This window comes from Manis javanica, chromosome 2, assembly GCF_040802235.1.
Source record: "Manis javanica isolate MJ-LG chromosome 2, MJ_LKY, whole genome shotgun sequence".
Lineage (NCBI taxonomy): Eukaryota > Metazoa > Chordata > Mammalia > Pholidota > Manidae > Manis > Manis javanica.
Genome location: NC_133157.1, coordinates 1,049,202 through 1,067,808, shown reverse-complemented (window position 1 = coordinate 1,067,808; position 18,607 = coordinate 1,049,202). Strand labels below are relative to the sequence as shown.

The 18,607-nt window shown below is 61.1% G+C and overlaps 2 protein-coding genes across 4 annotated transcripts; both read right to left on the bottom strand.

The window, feature by feature from the left end:
- Positions 1-6,286: 6,286 nt before the first annotated feature.
- LOC108399608 (beta-lactoglobulin-2-like) lies at positions 6,287-14,513 on the bottom strand. Its single transcript, XM_037007638.2, is given in 8 exon segments — positions 6,287-6,476; positions 6,855-6,871; positions 7,115-7,219; positions 7,944-8,057; positions 9,379-9,452; positions 10,077-10,216; positions 10,664-10,698; positions 10,701-14,513. Coding segments are annotated over 7 exon segments (543 nt in total). The 5' UTR covers positions 10,759-14,513; the 3' UTR covers positions 6,287-6,476.
- Positions 14,514-14,654: 141 nt separating this feature from the next.
- Positions 14,655-18,001, bottom strand: LOC108399609 (lipocalin-1-like). 3 transcript variants are annotated; one of them, XM_037007865.2, is made up of 7 exons: positions 17,837-18,001; positions 17,457-17,587; positions 17,082-17,152; positions 16,468-16,578; positions 15,672-15,770; positions 15,451-15,477; positions 14,655-14,875 (listed from the first exon to the last, which is right to left on the bottom strand). In XM_037007865.2, the coding sequence occupies exons 1-6, from the start codon at positions 17,924-17,926 to the stop codon at positions 15,461-15,463; spliced, it is 519 nt and encodes a 172-aa protein (XP_036863760.1). In that variant the 5' UTR covers positions 17,927-18,001; the 3' UTR covers positions 14,655-14,875; positions 15,451-15,460. The 3 variants fall into 3 exon arrangements, with proteins under 3 accessions (XP_036863760.1, XP_036863759.1, XP_017519946.1); XM_037007864.2 differs by having other exon boundaries at positions 14,655-14,790; XM_017664457.3 differs by having other exon boundaries at positions 14,655-14,795; positions 17,837-18,000.
- Positions 18,002-18,607: the final 606 nt, after the last annotated feature.

Genomic DNA, 18,607 nt, shown 5'->3' with positions numbered 1-18,607 from the left:
GGGCCCCGGGTGAGCACTGACCCTTAAGGTCTGCGGGGTGGAGGGTGAGACCAGGAGTCAAAGCCCCGGGGCTGAGTCAGCTAGAGCAGCCTCGTCAGACATTCCCAGGGGTTGTATTTTTTTCTGGGGGAGCCTTGCTTTGTGTTCCCCTCCCCTCCACACCACTGGAGCCTCACGTCCAACCCACACCACAGAGAGGGGGAGCCTCGAGCCGTCTGTGGATCCCCTCATGAGACCATCCTCCGTCCCCTCTGCGGCAGTAAGTCGGGGGTCACTGAGGGATCCACGCGCTGAAGGTGTCTCGATGCTCCATGTGGACTTGATGTGTATCCCCAGCTCGCTGGTCATAATGTTTCTCTGCAGCCCTGGTGGGAGTCGCACTCGAGTTTGTTTGGTTTGATTGTCACGAATGTGCACATTCTCAAGCACATTCTGCACCTACTGTTGCTGCTGTGGCCTCGATGTCATTTCCTCCTTTACGATGTTCTCATCTTGAATTTAACCTGTTATCAAAATTCCGACTTAGGTCCTTTTTGTATGCATATTTGACCTCTTTATTTTTTCCATGACTCTATTTTCAATATATTTTGTCTGATTTTTTCTATGCCACTTAAAAATGTTGCCCAGCTATCTTTCCCTTGATTCATTTAACTTGTTCTATTAAGATTTATTTCTATCACCTTATTCGATGCTTTATTTTCCATACTTTATTCTTTTTTTCTGCACCTTTTGCATCTTCCATTTTACAGATCAAGTATTTTCCTGTTTGAATTTGGGAATTCTTTATATTGTGATGGTTCTATATCATTATCAGGTGAATTTCCTCCTCAGTTTCTCATGTGTGTCGATTTCAGCATCATCTCAGCAAACCAAGCAAGTCCTCTGCCTCCGCTCCCCTCCTCTGAGTGTTCTTGTTCCGTCATCATGGCCCTTTTTGCAAGGGGATACTTCCTGAAGCTGTACTTCTGGGTTATTTCAAAATGCTACATTTTCATGTATTTTTTATTATACAGTAAACATCACTACCATCAATCCTTATCTCCACAAACCTAATTGCATATTCCCAGGTTTATTTTTTTTCCTACTGGAATATTTCCTCTAAGAAAATTTTCACACAGATTTCTGTGAGAGAATACTTTTGAGGTCTTATTTTCTGACAACATGTTTTTCTGTGTCCTCACGTTTAAAAGGCCTTGGCTGAATGTAAAGGCTTAAAACTTGTTGCTTTCGATTTTTTTAACATGTTATTGCCTTGTATTGTGATCTCCAATGTTGTTGTCGAAAAGCCAGATGTCAATCAAAATCAGTTTTTCTGTAAAGGATGATCTGACATTTCATCATTTCCTCAGGATGTTAAAAAACAGAGTATAAATCACTTTACGACTATAAAGTTAACTAAAATTTCAGTGCAACACGAAAGGAATTCAAACCTTCTTGAGACATTTAAATATCACTCACTCAACGAAAAAAACACAGAAAGAAAACAATGAACGAGGCAGTCGTTAGACCCAAGTATGGTTTATACTTGGGACTTCCACGGAGTTAGCGCTGACAGCCGGCAGCCAGCCTAGCAAGCCGGCTGTCCAGAAGTAATCATTTGTCAAGGAGAATAAGACGGATTAAGTTTTCTTGGTGATGTGATGAGAGATGTGTTCTATTTCTTTTTAATAATTCAAAATAAAAGTAAAACTGGAAAGTAAGAAATAATGGACCTTTTATGTACTCAATTCGAGGAAAACTACCATATTTCTATGAATTTGAAATGATATCTACTGTAAGTTACATCCCTTTTCAGAAGTGTATTTTAGAATTGATGCTTTGTTATTTAAAAATGACATGATTCCAAACAATTAATGGAAAGAAGATAATTATCTCCTTAATTCTTAGAACCTGGATGTTTTGGAAGCTTAGGTGTATTCACCCATGATTAGTTTTCATAAAAATTGAATCATGCCACCTGCACCTGTGGCTTAAAAGCAAACAAGCAAACATGTAGATTCATTTGAGATTCCAGGATCTAAATCAACCTATGAACAAAGTATGGGACACTATGATAATTGCACAAGAGAATATAAAGTACATAAGACTAAAAAACACTCAGCCAAGTAAATCTGAAGATCTAACTGGCTTAATTAAGTGATTGAAGAACTGGGCAGCAGCCCATCTTGCAAGCGGAGGGGAGCTCTGAGGAGCTGTACAAAATGGGAAGTTTTCATAGGAAGGAGGATGGGATGTGAAGTTATTAACAAAAGAAAGGAGGGGTTCGTTTCATGCGCGGACATGCTTTTGGTGGAAAGGAACGGCAGGATTTCGTCATGCAGATCACCTCATTGGCACTGGCCAGGACCTTTCAGATCGTTAACAGGTGAATCCGTGACACAGGTGGAAACTGTAATTGCCTTGGTTTGCTGTTGTGAGGTGGGTGGGAAATGACTGCATCGGGGCTTTCTTGTTTTTAAACAATCCCGCTTGTGATCACACTCTCAGCCTAACTCACTAAGAAGTGTGTTTCTAAAAAATAAGGCACAGATACAGCAGGAGCAGGACCGCGCGCGGTGAGCGCGGCGGCGGGGCTGCGGGCCGTCTGCGGGGCGTCTCCGGGGCCCTAGCGCCGTCGCGCGCTCCCGCCAACTCCAGCTTTGCGGCGGGGGCGCGCTTAGCGTTGCCGTAGAAACGCCCGGGCCCTGGCTGGAGCGGCGGCGCTCGGGGCGGCTGCGGAGCCCTAGCGCAGCCGCAGCTTGGCCCTTCGGGCGCCCTTGCGCGCTCCCGCCGATTCCAACTTTAACAGGGGGCGCGAGTCGCGTTGCCATAGAAACGCCCCAACCCTCTGGCTGGAGCCGGAGGCGGGGGGTCGCGCGCGGTGACCGTTAGGGCTCCCGGCTGCGGGGTGGCTGCGGGGCCCTAGCGCCGTCCGGGTTTGCCTTCGGGCGCCCTCGCGTGCTCCCGCCGACTCCAACTTTAACAGCGGGGAGGGGGGGGCGCGCGTCGCGTTGCCACAGAAACGCCCCAACCCCTGGCTGGAGTGGGGGCGCACGGGGCGGCCGCTAGGGCTCGGCGGCGGCCAGCGCCGTAGTGATGCCGCGGTTCTGGCTCACGAAGCCGCAGAGTGAGCTTCACAGACAGCCCAGGGAGGAGAGCGAGGCGCAGGCGCTTATCTGGAGATGCGGGGAGAGGACCGAGCTCCCGGCTCCCGCCAGGAGGGGACCAGGGCGTCCGTGGTGGTGTGTTGTCCCGGGGCTTTTATACGCAGCTGAGGATATTTGGGAACGTGAGACACAGTTTAGGCGTGTGCACTTGTTAAGTGGACCTTGAATATTAAAAATTAAGTGAACATAAATTTCCTGCCTTGATTTCTCTTTCGAATACCGGCGTCAGGGTCTGGGAGCACATTAGAAGGCTGCCTGCCCAGCCCCCAAGGGCTCTCACTTGATGCCCTCCTCACCTGGTGCTTCGACTTCCCTACACCCCCAAACCGAGCTCCTCCCCAGCAGATGTGCCTGATGCCCCTGAACTGTGCGCTGGGAACGGCTAAGATGGCAAATGCTATGTTGTGTGTATTTCACTGCAATTTTTTAAAAAGTCAGATTGCCCACGGACACCATCCACTCTCTGACTTCCGTCCCCAGGGTTGCCCTCCTGGTCCTCCTGTCAGAGCATCATTTGGGGGGTAGATTCCTGAATGCCCATGGGGGCCTTGCTCTCTCTCCTGTCCCCGCCTGAGGCCCCCGGAGCCTGCCTGCTCTTCTGCAGCAATGTCAGCACAGCCCATCCCATTACCCCCTCCGGGCACACTGTCCCAACAGGCATCTCCACGGTGTGCGCCCCCCTCCACCGGAGCCCCAGCTAGCACACCGAGAGCCACCGCCCTGCTCCCGGAGCTGCTCCCTGGCCACCAGAAAAAGCTAAAATCCTGCCGGCAGCTCGCCCTGCTGCTCAGACCTATGCTCTTGCCAACTTCACGTCCACGGCTCAGCCTGCCGTCCCAGCACGGCCTGACTCTGCGCGCAGGTCTGTCCTTCTCCCCCGTCAGCCCCGTGGCCTCTGCTGCAGGGGGGCGGTGAGCTCCTTTAGGGCTGTCGCCTGTTCCTGCTGGTCGGTCTCGCATCACTAGGTAATAATATCTTCTTGCAGCGATTTTCTTTGCTCTGAAGTCCGCCTTGTTGGCTGTTAAGTCAGCCGCCTCTGCCCTCTCTGCTAATGTCTGCACGGCCTGCGCTCTTCCGTCCTTCCCGCCCGACCTGCCAGTGTCTTTGGACTTGTCGTCCCGCTCTGCCACCGAGCCCATCCAGGGGATCCACTGCTCTAACTGCACTTTTAGTTCTCGGACTCCCATTTGGCTTTTTTCCATAACTTGTATTTCTTTGCCAAGATTTTCTGTTTTCATTTGTTTCAAGTGTGTCCACAGTCACATTTTTACCACAGTTGCTTTAAAATCCTTGTCAGCTAATTCCAATGTCGGGATCTTCCAGGCATTGCCTTTTCTCATTTAAAGTGTTAACTCTCTTGGTTGTGGTCTGGCAGGTGATGTCTTACTGTTTCCTGGTCATTTTGCCTGTCATGTTAGGAGACTGGGTGCTATTGAAGTATTTTGTGTGGCAGGCAGTCTCCCTGTTGAGTTCAGCACCCGGGTCCTGGCCTACTTCTGGGGACTGGGGTTCCAGTGACCGTCTGATGGTCAGGCCTCTGTTGGGGTGGCTACTGCCTGCCTGGTGTGTGCGGATGCAGGGACTCAGTGGTCCCTGCAGGCACGACTCGGGGCAGGCAGGGTCTCCCAGGCAGAGGCCAAGCTCTGGGGGATGGGGACGGCGTCCCAGGCCCGCCTGCTTGGGAAAGGGAGCGCACCCTTTGGCAGCTTATCGTTAGAGGGACCCTTGGGGCTTTGGGCTCACCCGGTGCCGTGGAGGGACACCAGTCAGATCCAGGCAGGGAAGGAGCCCCTGGGCTGCCTCCTGTTGCCAGACCAGCGTCAGGAAACGCGCGGCCTGGTCGCGTGGGCCTCCCGAAGGGGGCTGCCAGGGTGCTGCCCCTCCAACCCCAGGGCCCCTGGCCGGTCTGCCCTCCTCTTCCCACCGGTCGGATTCGCCTTTTTCTGCAGATTGTGTTATTTTGGGGAGGATGAGTGTGCTGATGAGGGAGGAGCAGGGTGGGTGACCCTCCTGCTGGGGTGGAGGCCCACCTCCCCGGGGTCTTTTCAGGGAGCTTTCTGGCGCTCAAACTCAGCCTCTCAGGCTTTGCTTGTTCCCAGCCAGCAGTGTTGGTGGGAAGCGGCCTGCAAACAGGAAGCAAGGGGACCTCACACGTGCCCCAGGGCTGGGCCGGAAGTCTGGGCAGACCTGAGGCCTGGTGGGTGATGGTGGCAGGACAGCAGCTGCAGGCTGGGGAGGCGGTGCGCCAATGGGCCAGGCAGCGCCAGTGTGTGGACTGCAGGGCAGCTCCCTCCGGGCCATTCCTCCCACCATCTGTGCTTCCCAGGACAGACACAGGGCAGGGCTCACCCTGGACGCCAGCAATGGCCTGTGCCCTCATCCACCCCACTGCCCACCCTTCCAGCAAGCGGGCCATGACAGTAGGGAGGGCAGCCTCAGCCCCTGCTGCGCACCCTGGGCCCTTACAGGAAGGCCCACTACTCCCTTCCACCCGCCCCGTGTCCCTGGAGGGTGTACCCGGCTCTGTCCCTTTGGAGGGGCAGGTGTCAGGTTCAGAGTGGGGGTGAGGAGCCAGGGAAGCCTGTCCAGCTCTGCCTCCCACTGGACAGGACCAGGCTGCCAGCTGCTAGCCCTCTGGGCTTGGGGAGGAGGGGAGCCGGCGTGTTCACATCAAGGAGGGACGGGGAGTGGAAATGCTGGGAGCAGGTGGGCTCCACAGCTGCCACCCTGTGGGGACCGGGCGGGGGTGCGCCTGCCCTGTGCTGGGCTGCCGGGCTCTGTGGCCCTGTCCACCTGTGCGCAGGCTGCATCCTCTCCCTGCCCTGGATCTCCGACACCCCCACCTCCTGGGAGGGCAGGAGGAGCTAAAAGCCTCTGAGACATTTCTTTTTCATGGAACATAAGTGAAAAGTGACTGACTGTCTGGGTGTGATGGTCTACCAGCAGTAAGGTCCCCACACTCTATGATGACAGAGCAATGGGGACGGAAGACTGTCCACTGCCCCACACAGAGGGGCGCCACGCTCAGGGCAGTGTCTGGAGCTCCGCACCACCTTCCCACTCTTGTCATCCCCTGCTGAGCCGCCCCCTCTGCTCCATCCCACACCCATCAGCCAGGAAAGACCCAGGCGGAGTCTGCACAGGGTCACTTCTTTATTGCTGAAGGAGGAACCGCTCAGAGCAGGAGACCCCAGGCTGGGGCCTGGAGGTGCCTGGCCCCCAGGCAGAGCCACGTCCTGCAGCCACCTCGGCCTCAGTCCCTCCTGATTGTTCTGACGGGGAGGTAGGGGGTGACGTCGTCTCTCTGCAGAGGGCCAAGGCTCCCGGGCCCTGTAGTGGACGGAGCTCCCCTGTGATTTCTGAGGAGCCTGTTGGACCCTCGCCAGCCCCTCCCTGGACAGCCCGAGGGCAGCCCCTGACCCCCTCCTTGTCTGAGTGGTGTCACCCCCTGCCAGCCCTTCCTCAGCCTCCGCCTCTGTCCACACCCTGTCAGAAGGAGTGGTGGGGACGTCAGCATGTGCGTGTGGCCAGGACACAGGGTCAACACCCCCAGAGACCACTCGAGAGAGTGGGTATGGGGCCAGCCGCTCCTACATGGGACCCAGGGACCGGACAGAGGAGAGTCTGGGGTCCCGAGGAGCCGCCCCCCACCCGGGATGCGGGGCAGGGCTGGTACGTTACTCTGGAGATGGACGGGCAGGTGCTCACCTAGACGCGGCACTGCTCTGTGGGGGGAAAAGGGGAGGAAGAGTCACAAGGTGGCCACCACAGTCCCTGGCCCAGGGTCGGGAGGGAGCCCCCAGGGACTCTGCAGCCCTCCACCCGCCTCCTGGGAAAATTGGGACCACAAATGAGGTAAGATGCTGCCTGTATCCCACAGCACCCGTTCTGGTAGCCGCTGCTTCTCCGCAGGCTGAGGAGGGGCCCCCGCGAGGAGGGGAGGAGGGGCCTCGGGGGCCAGAGCTCACCTCTGCCCTGGGTCAGGTCCAGGATGATGCGCATGTGCACAGGCAGGGTCTGGATGGTTCTGTGGAATTTCTCCATGACCTTGTTGTCGACCTTCAGGGTCCTGGCTGTGGGGGCAATGGGTCAGTCCTTGGGCTGAGAGCTCGGGGACCTAAGGACCCTGCCCGGGGAGCCAGCACCGAAAGGACATGACAGAGTCCTGAGGCCGGCAGAGCTTAGCCTGGCCCAGCTTCCAGGGTGGTGTCGGGGCTCAGCGCCCCCGGGAGTCCCTGCCCCTCCTCTCCTGACCAGCTGCAGGCTGGGGCCCCTGGTCGGCCCCTGGAGAAGTCTACGCAGAAAGGCAAACCCACCCCCACCCCTGTACCCCCCGGCTGCTCTATGAACCAGGGAGTGGGCCCCCGCCCCGGGCCCTGGGCACTCGGCAGCCATGGGGGCACCTGAGAACGGACACGACATGGAGCCAGTACATTAACTGCCATCAGAATATCACCCTTTAAAGGTGCTCTCTTATCTGAAATGATTTTGAAGTCATGGAAAGCCTCCAAGATGGTTGGGTCAGTGCTGACCAGTTCTCCCCACTGGCGAGTGTGGCCCCTCTGCGTGGAGGCAAACCCCCTTGTCCTCCACTTCGCTCCTGGCCTGTCCCCGGTCACCACATCAGAACACCCCTGGCGCCCGAGGCCGTGCCCTATGACCTTTGCTAAGGTGGCTCACAGCAGCTGGCGAGGCAGGCCCTCCCCACCCTCCCACCGCCCAGGGAAGCCCCCGGTGCTCCTTGTGACCAAGAGGCGCCCTGTCGGACACGGCCCTGCAGGGGGCTCAGCTACGCACCCAGGTACTGGCACACCGTGCCTTGCTCAGCCGTGGGCTCCGTGGCGTCCATGAAGAAGAACATGTAGTCCGTGTAATCTGTGTCCAGCACGGAAATCTTTCTTTCCCCCTCATCTGGGAAACAGGCCGAAACAGAGAGCTGGTCTCAGCTGAGGGCCCCTCCCAGCCTCCCCCACAGCCAGGCCGCCTCTCCCTGCAGCCTCCCAGGCCTCTGCATGACCTGTCGCTTGCTTTTGGGGCTGCCTCCCGGAGTCTGCCTCCAACAGCACTGGCTCATGGCCCCCCGGGGGGAGCCCCAGGCAGCACGCCTGGGGAGACCAGTCCCGCCCACACTTGGCCCCACCCTACACCCCCCCATCCTGGATGTGGCAGAATTCATTCACTTATTCATCCACATGCTCGGGCCCTAAATCCCAGGTGACCCCACAGCAGTGCCCAGGCCCAGGGAGCAGGCAGGGTAACTGGGGACTGGAGCCTGCCGGGGACTGGAGCCCGCCGGAGCCTGGGGCCGTGCTGGGCGTCAAAGAGCAGGATAGTTTGCAGGGGCAGGGTAGTGACGCCTCTGATCTTCAGAGGTGGGGACGGGGACGTGTGCACATGCCGAAGCTGTGGGGCCGCAGCCTGGCTGGGTTTGGAGCAGGGCGATGGGGGGCAGTTGGGCAGCTCCCCGCTGGGCACTGCCTGGCTTCGGAGGCTCCCGCCAGCTTGTCAGGTAGATGGGATTCCTGCAGGTGAACTCCCAGGTGAGCAGTGGGGGTCGCGTGGTGGGGCTGGGTGGCCGCCTGGGCTGCCAGGCCCAGATGCGACCAGGCTGGTTCTGGGGTAGAGACTGGGCCCCCCATAGCCACTGCCTGTTAGAGGAAAGGGTGTGGCCAGAACAGAGGCGGGAGGGGCAGGTGGGCCCTGGAGGGAGGTGAGGGCTGGCACCTGGGGGACAGGCCCAGGGGACTGTCCCAGATGAGGCCAAAGGCAGCACGGAGGCTGCCAAGCCCAGGGCAGTGCCGGGCAGGGCACGGGAGGTCTGGGCCAGGACGCTCCCACTGTTCCCAGGGGGCCTTCTCCCAGGTCTGGTTCATGGGTATTCTTAAGGACACTCCGGCCACCGGTCCCTGAGCAGGGACGTTGCCACGGGCCTGTCCTCGGAGCATGACCCTCCGCCGACCCACGCCTGCCTGGCAGCCTGGGCGTCCTGGTGGGTGATGCTGCCCCTCTCTTCCTGTCCCAGGAGGGAGTGCGGGAGCCAGGCCAGAGGGGAGCCCGAGGCCTCACCAGCCACCGCGCCATAGGGGTGGGAGTCAAGCGTCTGACCCTCCCCTGCCGCCAGGTGCAGTGCAGAGTGGCTCTGGGTGGACCCAGCGGGGGTAGCTCCCTGCTGGGGCTGCGAGAGGGAGGGGAGCTGGCCAGGCTGCCCGCAGGCATGGGGCGGGGCACTCACAGGCCACTGCGAACACAACCGGGTCCTCAGTCCTCCGGGCCGTGATGCTCCTCCGCACACACAGGTGGTTCTCCCTGGAAAGCCAGAGTGCCGGGGTGGCTCATGGGCCCAGAGCAGGGCTCTGGGGAGTGTCCACAGGGCCCGGGAACTCAGCCCAGCTGGCCTTGGCTGGCCAGGAGCAATGTCACAGGTGCTGGCCTGGATGTAGGCAGCTCTTGAGGCCCTGAGCACGTGACTTGGGCCAGCTGACAGTGGGGCAGACAGACCAGCCAGGAAACCTGGCAGGCAAGCTGGCTGGTGGCTGAGCTCAAAACTGACCCTGCCTACGTGGCACCTGGTTGCTGCGCTTCCAAGATTGTCATCACAGATGCCCTCAGGATTCCTTGGCCCTAGGCCCCCACTTCAGGGGCCAACCAAGGGCCCCAGCCTGCAGCTGGCCACCCGCCCCCACTCAGGCCTCTAGGCCTCTCCACACACTGGCCCCGGGGCTGTGCTGTGGTGTCACCCAGTGGGCCCAGAGCCCTGGGAGGGGCCTCTAAGAGGACTGGGAACCTCTGAACCTCCTCCCCACACCTGGGGCACGGTGCCTGCCCACAGGGCCCCTCAGGAGCCCTGCCCCGCCTGCCCGCCTGCCCGCCTGCCTGTCTGCCCGCCTGCCCTGGAGCCAGGCCCTTGTGGGGGGCCCTCGGCACACCCACCGTTGGCTCGTGAGGATCTCCAGGTTGTCCTCAGGGGTGGGTCTCAGCTCCTGGACGTACATTCTCAGGGGGGTGCTAGCAGAGTCCAGGAGGGAGATGTCACTGGCCGCCATGGCCATGGAGTGCCAGGTCCCGGCCACCTGGGGGGGAGGGGAGCCTTCAGCTGCACTTGGGGGCAGGAGGGGGTCCAGGCCCACAGAGGATGCTCCGCCCGCCCCGTCCAGCTGGGTGGGGACTCCTGTCGCCTGGGTTTTTCAGATGGTGTATAGCGTGTGCTGTGCCAGAATCCAGGACACCCGCCCTGTGCCAGTCCTGGGGGTGTTCTCGTGGACTTGGTACAGCTGCCTTCTGAACCCCAGCCTGTGCTAAGGCGGCTCCCATTCAGGGTGCAGCTGGGTAGGCAGCTCCTAGGACTGAGAGAACGAGGATATTTGGAGTTCAGGTGGCTGGAGCTGGACAAGTCCCTCCAACCTTTGGGGGGACAAAGGTGTCCCCCACATGAAGGCCTCACTTTGCCTTCCCTTTAGGTTCTGAGGTCCAGGCTTCCCTGCCCTCTCTCAGACCACCCTGACCCAGCCACACCACACCTTTGTTAGGTCCAGGCTCCCCATGGTCTGGGGACGTCGGCGGCCCGCGTGCCACGCAGGAGGGCCATGCCCAGGGCGAGCAGGAGGCACGTCATGGCTGCAGCTGCGGTTGCCCCTCTGAGCTCAGGGGAGTGGGGAGGCGGGCGGGGGCTCGGCCGTATGGAGGAGGAGGGCTGGCGGGGCCCGCGAGCCTGCGCCGCTGGGACCCCCACCACGCGGTTCCCCGAGTTGCCTGAGGCTCATGTTCAGGAACAGGAGGACGTCACCTTCCAGCACAGCATGCAGCCCTCTTTCTGGGACAGTCGCTGACTTCCTTCTGAGTCGGAACAGGAAGGTCCTCTGTGTCCCTGGGGCCCGGACCCTTCCTGGTAGGGCCAGAGGGAAGGGGCTGGGGTGCAAGTTCCTGGTTGGTTGGCCACCAGAATCAGGAACACTTCCTGGGTTAGGCTCTGGACACTGACAGCTCAGAGCCAGCACAGAGGACAGCTGTGCCCTGGGGGGTGGGCCAGCCAGTGGCCAGAACACTTCCTGGGTTGGGCTCTGGACACTGACAGCTCAGAGCCAGCACAGCGGACAGCTGTGTCCTGGGGGGTGGGCCAGCCAGTGGCCAGAGAGCTCCACGCACGAAGTGGACATTGTGCCCACAGGTGGCCGTCTATTCCGCACTAGGGCGCCACCACACTGCAGACCCGCCCCTCACACCCCTGTCCCCAGTGTGAGCACCCTTGGTCTGGGCATGGCCACACACTCTGTCGACTATGCTCCTCGAAGACCGTGAGGGCCCTGCTACTGTCTTGTTCCTGCGTGGCCCCGCAGCCCCCACACACCGTCAGGCTGGGGGCCAGGAGAGGTCCGTGCAGACAAGCTGCCTGCAGCAGGGGGGCAGTGGCACCTTGCATGTCCAGGCCTCACAGGGTGGCCAGAGGGCTCAGGCAGGACCCCTCGGCCTCTGCCCCCTTCCCAGTGCCTCCTCTGAGGCCGGGTCCAGATGACCCAAAGCTTGGGCAGCCCGCCTCCCTCTGCACCTCAGCCAGTCGGGGTCTGGCCGTCCTACTTCCCTCTCTCTGGTATTGTTGGGGCCTCCTGGGTCTGCAGCCCCTCTTCTGAGCAGGGCCTGCTTCAGGAAGTGCTGCTGAAGCCAGTCTGAGAAGCTTGCCCAGCCCGGATGGGTGCTTGTGTCCTGCGCTCACCTGGCATCAGGCTGGTGTCGGCACTGTTACCACGGACGTTGTGGCAGTGAGGCCTTGGAGAGCTAGCAATGCTGCAGAAGGAGTGCCGCTCAGCACAGAGCTGGCGTGAGACCTGACAGCTGCAGAGCCCGCTTCCCACCTGCGGGTCAGGGCTGGAGGCAGCACCGAGGCCCCCAGGACGTGCTTATGTGCAGTTCCCCCTGATTTCCAGCTTGCCGAAACTGTTTATCACGAAGCTGAAGGGAGGCAGCCCGTGGCCCCTCTTCTCCTTGGGGAGCGGCATGTGCCCTGCCCAGTGCTTTATGTACCAGAGTCCTACAAGCTGGGGGTGGGGCACAGGCATCCTCACGCATCAGCGGGGAGGGAGGTTGCCTGGCACCTCTGCCCCCTCCTCTGCCTGGACACAGCACAGAAGACACAGAGGGGACTCTGGCCCAAGTCCGCCTGGGGCTGGGCAGGACAGGACTGAGACCCCCACCCAGTCCAGGAGCTGACGTGGGAAGCAGGGGTGCCGCGGCCATCCCTCCCAAAGGCTCTCACCTCGGGAGGCTGGGCAGGCGTGAGCTGGGGCTTCTCAGCTTGCGGCCAGGACACAGGCTGAGCGCAGCTGTCAGGGGGGCAGCGGCACGGCCCGGAGTGCGGCTTCAGCAACTTGTGTCCCAGCCACCCAGCCGCCCAGCCGCCCATTTGTCCCCGCTCTGGCTGCCCTAAGACGGGTCCCACTCGCTGTCGCCCTCAGGAAGGCCCCCGTTTTGCAGTGCAGGGGATAAGTAACTTGTTTTGTTTGGATCCCTGGATGGACATTCTTGACCTTGTGTAATTAGCCATCACTGCACTCGGGTTTGATCCCTTCTGAGAAGCCTTATCTGGAGGAAGCATGTCACCCAGCAGCCCCTCTGGCTGAGAAACAGCAGAGAAACGTGGCTCCTGGGGTCCCTCCCGGCCGGGAAAGGGCAGTTCCCGGGAACCTGGCAGCAGTCTGCCGTGACTCACGTCTGACAGGCCTCGTAGCATAAGGGAAGCGGGCTGGTAACGAGCAGCCTTTTTCCATTTCTATTTTCTAGAAATTCATTTTATTTCAAGGGAGAAGCAGAATAATTCCCCCTCCACCCAAGATGTCCAGCTCCTAATCCCCAAAACCGATGAGCATGTTAGGGTCACGGCCAAGAGAGGGTCATGGGAGGACGTGCTGGGCCGGGCTGTCCACCCATCCCGGCCAGCCAGGCCCCTGTGTGCACAAGATGTGACAGGGGGATGGGCATCCACGCGGGCCTCCGCTCAGAGCCCCTCCAGGTGAGAGCCACCCCTGAGCTGGCCGGGGCCCCCAGAGGCCGTACCAGGGATGGGGCTTGGCGGCTTGGGGAGGAGGAGCCGGCCCGGGCTCTCTGCCCCTCCAGGCCAGCCAGGCTCCTCTGCGGGCCTGTGGCCCCATTCGGCTCCCTTCCCCCGACCCCGCCTTCTCAGTGGCTGCTTCCCAGGGGACCCAGCAGAGCCTAGATGAGGACCAACCCCAGGAGCAGGAGGGCCGACAGCGGGTCAGCAGGAAGACGGCCTCCACGGGGCGGCCCACGGCTCACTCCCCCCCCACTGCGTGTGCACACGCTGCTCGGGGCACCATGGCTGGCCCCTCTGACCCGCGCCCGTGGGGGCTGGTTTTGTTTTAGGGCCAGTCCCGGGTCTCCAGTCCACAACCAGGGCAGGGTAGAGACCAATGCAGTGGTCTGGCGTCAGGGAGGACAGAGCTGCCCCTGGACCATCTGCCATTTCCAGGCCTCCGGGTCACCCCCTCGGAAATGAGGTTTGCAGGACTCTGTTAAGATCCTGCTGATTCTGCCCCACCTCGTGCATGACCAACCTCCCAGGACACCAGGGCCATCCGGGTGCAGCGCCCCCACCCCACAGTCCACTGCTCAGCACAGGCCTGGCACCGGGACACCTCCAGGCAGGGCCAGTGTGGGGAGTGGACAGTGCTGGACAGGTGCTGGGCTGGGCTCCCCACAGAGGAAGTGTCTCCCTCAGGGCCTCTGCTGCCCCCTCCCCAGGAAGATGAACCCCAAGGATAGCTGCATAGAGGCCCAGGAAGTAGGTGTGGGGACCCCCAGCTTGGACCTGTTTCTCCAGAAGCCTGGGGCTCGATCTGCCCAGGATAGTCCCCTGTCAGACCTCAGCACCCCCACCCTAGTCTTAGCCTGCAGCCACAAGGGACCCTGGGCCCAGGCCCCCGCCAGCCTGCAGCCTCGCCCTGCGCAGCCCCCTGGGGGCAGCCATGTCATGCCATGGCCCACTGAGGGGTAGATCCGAGTGAGGCAGACCCACGGGGCAGGGCCCAGGAGTCCTGAGGCTCAGGCGGCCACCAGGACCCCTGCAGGTGTCTGGCTGGAGGGTCTGGCCTCTTTGCAGGGTCAGCGCTGTCTCTACAGAACATGTGAAGCCGAGGCCGGTGAGGCCTGGGACGGCCTGGCCCCCAGCCCCAGGGGGGCGCTGGTGCTGCTGCAGGGACCCCCGCCCAGGGTTGCCTGCCCAAGCCCCAGCAGTCTGCACTTGGGGTCTGCTGTGTCCAGGAGAAGCCCGGAATGCTGGCTGCTCCCCACCAGCGACTGTGGGCCTTGACCTGCACAGGGGGAGCCCATACACCCACTGTCTCCAGGGAGGCTGGGCTGGGTCCCCCTCCCACCATTTGCCACACCCACACAGAGAGCTAGAGCACCCCTGGGCTCCCCCCTCTTCCCTGCCCTGGCTTGCCCAGTGGCTCCCCATTCCCAGCCCACCCGAGGGCCCCACAGACACACAGAGGCAGCAGGGATGCTGAAGCTCTTTATGAGGAGCCAGGAGAGGGGGGGGAGGGCGAGAGGGGTGCACGGGCCCAGGCTCCTTCCACGTCCTGCAGGACAGAGGGTCCCTGTGGGGCCACCAGGGCTGCTGGGGGGCCATGGTGCCCTGTCCTGGGGAGGAGGGGTCAGTGAGGCTGCAGCCAGAGGATAGGGGGCCGCAGTGGGGGTGCAGGTGTGCGCTCTGGGAACCTCTAAGAAGACAGAAGGGGACCTCTGCAGAAGGGGACCTCTGGCTGCCCACAGGCTCCAAGCCCACTTGCAGAGGTGCGGCAGGTGGCTCCAGGCCAGTGGACGGCTCTGCGAGCACCTGGGCAGGTGACCGTGGACGAGCTGCTGAAACTCAAACTCCAGTTTCCAGAAGGATCCGCAGGGGGACAGACCCCAGAGATCTGAAGCATCCGCCCATGGCTGCTGTGTTCCTGACTCTGAAGCAACTCACTGGGTAAAGAGTTGCCACAACTGTTCTGGGTGAGGGGGGCTTCACGCCTGCCAGCAAGCACTCTGGGAGCCAGGTGGAGACGCTCCCCACTCACACCGAACCCACAGTCACTCACCCGAAGTGGGCTTCCTGACTGCGTGGGGACTTACACTCCTAGACCTAAGCTAAGGAGACACCGTGTGCCAGTGACTCCGGGAGCAGAAACCCCACCTGCCTGGTGGGGCCTCCTGCCCAGGTGGGGGTGAGGGCAGGGGACCATACGGCCTTCCAAAGCCCCACTGACCTCGAGACTCACTTTGTCCTGTGCCTCTACAACTGTTCACTTACCCCAACCTCTTCAAGGAGGGCAGGTTTCTGTAGAAAAGGAAACACATGGGATTCAGTAAACCCCAAGGTTCCAGTTGGGGCCCCAGGCCCTGTTCATTGACCGTTTCACACGATCCCAGAAGCACAGTGACAAAGTCAGATGTGGTTGTTCTCGTAAGATGCCACTCTGCTGGCTGTGCCAGCGTGAGGGCACGGGGAAGAACCAGGCAAGGCCCTCCTACCACTTTGGTGGGGGATGAAGATCTCTAAGGCCAATCCCCTGGCTCTTGCAATCTCCTTAAAATCCTGCAAGGCCTCCTGGTTGTTCTCTGGGTCTCTTCCTGTGGGTGGAGCCGAGAGACACAGGGTGAGAGGCAGAACTGAGGACTGCTGGCACCCCCAAGCCTGGGCAGGCGCTGGCACCCGTGGGGCGTGGACCTGGAGGCCCCTCGGCTGGAGGGAGAGCCGGGCAGCTGTGAGCATCTGGCAAGCAGCCTGTGCAGCACAGCCGGGGGCCGAGCACCTGGCTTCTCTCTGGGCAGGACAGGCCGCAGATCCCTCCCTGCTGCAGAGGCAGATCCCCTCCCAGGGCCTGGGCCCCCGCTGGGGGCTGTTCTCGCAGCTCCTGGCCCAGCCGGCCCTCAGGAGACCCTCTCGGGGGCCTGTCTTCAGGCCAGGATGGCACTGAGGACGCCCCCTTGAGCCACATCCCCCAAATGAAGCCCCAGAAGCTGGAGTGCCCCTCCCAGGTGGGCTCCCCAGTGCACCCCCAAAGGCACAGTGCTGTGGGTGACATTGCAAGGATCCACTCCCACGAGTCACATGGGTGGCCCTATGACACTTGAGATACAACACATGTTCCCTGTGCCACAGTGTCCTCTGCTCTTCCTGTGCCCCCACAGCTGAGACCTAGACTGGAAATCACCAGGCAGCGGGGAGCTTCCTTCAGGAATCCCAGTGAGGGGGGATTCTCGGGGGAAGGTGGGAGCGAGGGTGGGGCCGGGCAGACGGTTGCAGGCTCTGGGGCTGGAGCCTCACCCACGAGCTTCGCCATCCGGACCTGCTTGCCATGGAGCTCGCCCTCACAGTAGAGAATGTAGTGGCCCTCCACACGCGACGGCCTGATGTACACCACACGCTTGCCCCCATCTGTGGAGGGGCAGCGGCACCGTCTTGAAGCAGGACCCTCCAGAAAGATTAGAGCCTATCCGGAGCCCCAGCAGCACAGCCGCCCTGCCCCCCCATCCCTGCTGGGCTGAGCCCCCGGCTGCAGGCCCCACACCAGGAGGGCCCCACATCCCCAACCTGCGGGTCTCAGAGTGGCTTCAGGGTGTGGGGTGCGAGGAGGTAGGGCATGGGGTGCTCAGCTCCCAACACCAGATGCCACTGCTCCCCGCCCCCATGTGGGCACAGCCCTCCCATGGGAGCCCCCCAGGCAGGCCAGCCCCTTCAGGGAACGAAGCCATCACACTTGGCATCAGCTGTGCATATCCTGAAGGCACACTGACCAATGCGAGGCGGCATTTAGTGAGGTGAGAAAGGAGGGGAGATTCACAGGTTAAAAGGCCACCCCAGAGCTGCACCAGATGCCCCCACCCCCTGCCGTCCCAGCGTGTGCACGGCGCCACCTGCTGAGGCTCCATGGGACTCACAGGCCAAGTATTTGCCAGATTCGCTGGTTTTCTCCAGGACCAGTTTTAGCTCCTGGCACTGACCATCTATCCTGGAATACAGAGGCCACTGGACACTGCCTGGGTGCCCACATTGGCAGCATGCCAAGCCTGGCAGCAGCGCCCCACCTGGAGCAGCTATAGGGCACAGTGCCCCCAGGGATGCCCCTGCCCCTGGAGCCCCTCCCTGCAGCCCCCTCCGTGGGGTGTCCCCTCAAAGCCGCCCAGTGCTGAGTATATTAGGAGGGCCCAGAAGGACACAGGGCAGTCTGCCCACCCCACCCAGACGCTGGCTCTCCTGGTGTGGGGAGGGGAGGCCACAGGAGATTGCAGGCCGCCTGGTGGGCAGACACTCACAGCATGGTGATTGCAGCCTCCAGGTTACCCCCCTCCAGGACCGTGAGGGTCATGGGGGTCACCAAGTCTGGCTTCTTCCCAGGAATGTCCTGGTCTGAAGTCATGGCCTTCATATACCATTTCCCTGACACCTGGGGAGAGTTCCCTCCTGTCAGGGCTTAAGCCAAACCCCCAGGCCTTGCCCTCCCAGCAAATGCCGGGCACCCTCACCAGAGCTGCCCAGATGCCGGCTCCCCACCCCGGCAGGTCCCTCTGCGCCTGGGACCCTCTAACACAGACCCTTTGCTCTGCCTGACCGTTCCCTCAGAAGCAGGGCCTACAGCCAGTGTCTCTGCCTCTCCCCGTGCCCCTGCAACCCTCCTGCCCTATCTGAGCCTCACATCCAAAGTGTTCTCCCCCAAGGCTGGGGGCTCCTGGGCCTGCAGGGCAGCGATGAGGCTGAGGCTGACAGTCAGGAACAGGGTCCTCATCTCCAGGGCTCTGTGCTCACAGCTACCAACAGGCGTCCCTTGCTGGGGCTCAGAGAGGCTGCGCTGGCCCCTGACACAACTGCCCTTTATATCCCCCAGCCAGGGTCCTCTGGGGAATTTGGCACAGACGATCGACCTATCCCTTCCCAGCCATAGACCGGGGCCAGTTCTGCAGTGGAGCAGATAAAATGCCATTATCCTGAGCAGAGAGGACCAACGCCCACTAGCCCCCAGGGACCGCCAGGGCAGTGCCACTGCCCAGAGGGAAGGATTTGCAGGAATGGTCTGGGAGGGAAGCCACAGAGGGGCCGCACAAAGCACCAGCAGACTCCGTGCCTGCCTGTCCCCAGCGGCTGGTCTTGCATGCTTGCGGGCAGCCAGGGGTGCAGGCTGCATCAGAGCACCGTGGGCTGAGGTCTCTGTGTGCCCCCCGCATTCCAGGGCAGCTCTTCAACCTCCAGCCCAGCATCAAAAAGAGGGACCTACTGGTACCTCTCAGCCCCATACGGAGCCTGATAGCACAGGCGTAAACAGGGACAGCCAAGGCAGACGAAGGATGCCCACGGGATGGAAGGGGAGCACAGCCTGCGTGGAGGCGAGGCCTCAGCCCAGGAAGATGAGGGATTGGATGCGGCCTCCGAGGCTGATCGGGGACGAGCCATCCCCCGAGGTGGCAGCCAT